This window comes from Cyprinodon variegatus, unplaced genomic scaffold (genome assembly GCF_000732505.1).
Source record: "Cyprinodon variegatus isolate N-32 unplaced genomic scaffold, C_variegatus-1.0 Scaffold138, whole genome shotgun sequence".
Classification (NCBI taxonomy): domain Eukaryota; kingdom Metazoa; phylum Chordata; class Actinopteri; order Cyprinodontiformes; family Cyprinodontidae; genus Cyprinodon; species Cyprinodon variegatus.
In genome coordinates, this window is record NW_015150591.1 from 495,680 (window position 1) to 498,293 (window position 2,614).

The 2,614-nt window shown below is 43.0% G+C and overlaps 1 protein-coding gene across 5 annotated transcripts in view; it reads right to left on the minus strand.

Moving 5' to 3' along the window:
• Window positions 1-905: 905 nt before the first annotated feature.
• Window positions 906-2,614, minus strand: part of LOC107085960 (cAMP-specific 3',5'-cyclic phosphodiesterase 4B-like) — a 191,213-nt gene continuing 189,504 nt past the window's right edge. For all 5 annotated transcript variants that reach the window (XM_015376656.1, XM_015376658.1, XM_015376657.1 and 2 more), the window contains 3 exons: window positions 2,246-2,368; window positions 1,975-2,157; window positions 906-1,888 (listed from right to left, as the gene is read on the minus strand). In XM_015376656.1, the coding sequence (XP_015232142.1) occupies window positions 1,451-1,888; window positions 1,975-2,157; window positions 2,246-2,368 (744 nt within the window). In that variant the 3' untranslated portion in view covers window positions 906-1,450. The remainder of the gene's footprint in view (window positions 1,889-1,974; window positions 2,158-2,245; window positions 2,369-2,614) is intronic.

The window sequence follows — 2,614 nt, forward strand, 5'->3', positions numbered from 1 at the left end:
TAAGTACCTTTGAGCATTAGTAAACCTATATGAAAGTGAGCGGATTTATGCAGCTAGGGTATCCATTATGATCAGATGTAGGAGGGCCTGCAAACCATTTTAAAGCTTTTAGGAGCATTTCTAGTTCCTTTACAGGTCCTGTGCTTTACTGCATCCTGCTGGATTCAGCTGATGTCGGTTAGCAGATTCTTATTTTTGGGGTTGTTGTGTCAGAGCCCAGAGGGATGTGTAAACCATGTGAATTCTCTCCATCAGTGTGTTTCAAAGGCTGCAGTAATTGCACCTTTAATCATCAGTTCTGGTCCTGATTGTGGGAAATGCAGCGGCGTGTCACATCAGACTGATCTGGGTTCTGAACCTCGTCCGGCTAACAGGATTATTAGGACTGGAGCATACCTGGGAGCTAAAAATAGACTCGCCACTGTTGTGCATTTCGTCTTTGGCAGACTTAATTTCCAGTTTTATGCTTGATCCGAGCCGCAGGACGTCAAGAACCATTAGTGTCATGTTATTAAACACTTTACCGGATCAAAATATTTGGATGTTGAAAAAAATCCCTAAAAGTTATTTGGGTGAAAAAGCAGAAAAGCTCAATGGTTTGCAGGTCACCCCCCCCCAAAAAAGTGGAGGATAGAAAAATATGTGTTTAGGTGCAAATAGAGACATTCATTGACTGATCCAAAATGCATCATGAACTTGAACTAAACTCATGGGGATTCCATCTGTACTCTGATGGAACACAAATTGTGTAATGATGGTATACATTTTCTCATTTCATGTACTGTAGACGCGTCCAAGACATTTGCTTGGATTTCACTATTGCCCAATACGTGGAAGACTTTGCTCTTTAACATACAAAAAAACCTCCTTTTTTTTTTACTTTTTTCATAAAGGAAATAAAAGTATTTCACAAACACTAGTGTGTTTAATAAATAAAAAACTATTATAAAGACAGTTGTAAAAAAGGCACACAAAAAGTCCTTAGACAAATGGTACAGAAATAAGTAAACACTTTCTCTTTCTATACAAATGTGTCTCCATCAGTAGATCTTACTCTATGCTACTTCAAGATCTTATATCTGTAAAAAAAAGACAAAAAAACAAAACATTTTAAGGTACAAAACTTCTCTCAGTAGTGTCATTGTCCATGTAATGCAAGTCCAGAAAAGAAAAGGAGCCATTTTTCAAACTGGCTGAAATCCTTCAAGTTCCACTTTCGTCCATCGAGACTAAAATGTTCGCAGCAAGTAATTCCTGAGAACTCTGAAGCCACCTCTGTGAAACTGTCCATCTGTGTCTGGCTTCAAACACCCAAGTGCAAGTTGCCCCTCAGCGGGCCAAAACTAAGCCCTCGCTTCTGCGGGCTTCTTAAAAAGCAACAGCTCCAAGAGGGTAACCACCTCTTTTCTAAAAACTTTCAAATCACCATCACAGCATGTTGCTGGAAGCCCTATGTGTCTGTGGGTGAGGCTTCGTGCGTCACGATCTCTATCGCCGTCATAGGCTCAATCGTGATGTCTTCTTCTTCTTCAGCCTGACTGTCCAAAAAGTCCGTAGGAGGGGAACGGGAATTCGGGAGACTATCCTCCACCTCTATTTCTTCATCTTCTCCTTCCTCATCCTCCCCGTCACCGTCTTTTTCCATCCCGTCTAAGTCTTCCTCCTCCAACGTCAAGTCAAATTGAAATTTCTCCCCTCCTCCTTGTCCTCCTCCGCTGTGTCCATGCGTACCCTGGTCATAAAAGGGTGGGGAGGGACTTTGGGGAATCATGCTCTGGTACCAGTTTCTGTTGTCTTCTAATGTGTCCAGAATGTCCTGAGCATCGGGGTGAACCAAGTCCGCCCAGGTCTCCCACAGGGGGTGAACGATGTAGTCAATAAAACCCACCTTGGAGAGAAAACAAAATGAGGGTTAGAGGATTTATTAGTTTTTTGTTGTGATATGTAAGATGTCTGCCTTTGTTGCTAACATACCTGACTCTTCTCCACAGATGCTGTGTGCTTATCACACATGGGGCTGATCTCCATCCCCCGCTCCCTCTCTCTGTCCCCTTGGTGGAAGAACTCCTCCATAATGCGGTCAGTCCACTGACGATACAGCTCCAAAGACTTTGTGGGATTGCTCAGATCGGCACAGTGCACCATGTTACGCAGCACCTGCAAACAGAAATGTCAACCTTGCTTATAAGCTCTCTATAATCTAGAGATCGGTGTTTTCCTCTTAAAATGTGAATCTAACACGTACCTGTATCCTGTCTGTGTAATTGTCTAGCAGCAGCACTCCGGAGCTGGTCACCTTCTTGGTTTCAACCATAGTCTTCAGGTCGGCCAACAGACTCATGTGTTTGGACATGTCAGTAGCCAAAACCTGATAAAGACAAAATAAAGAAACCATTTTTAGTCTCGCATTAATGGTCAACTGTTAAAGTTTGATTGGTTAAAAATAATTTCAGTGACATCCTGGAGGAGTGTAGCCTCGTGAGACCATCCTGATCTCGCGAGCTTTCAAGGTTTCACTCGCAGATCAGTCTGGCTACTTTCCGTTAAAGAAAATTTGGAGCCGTTCCCCAAACGAACGTCCAATCAGCGTTGGCTTTGAGGCGGGTTGAGGTGT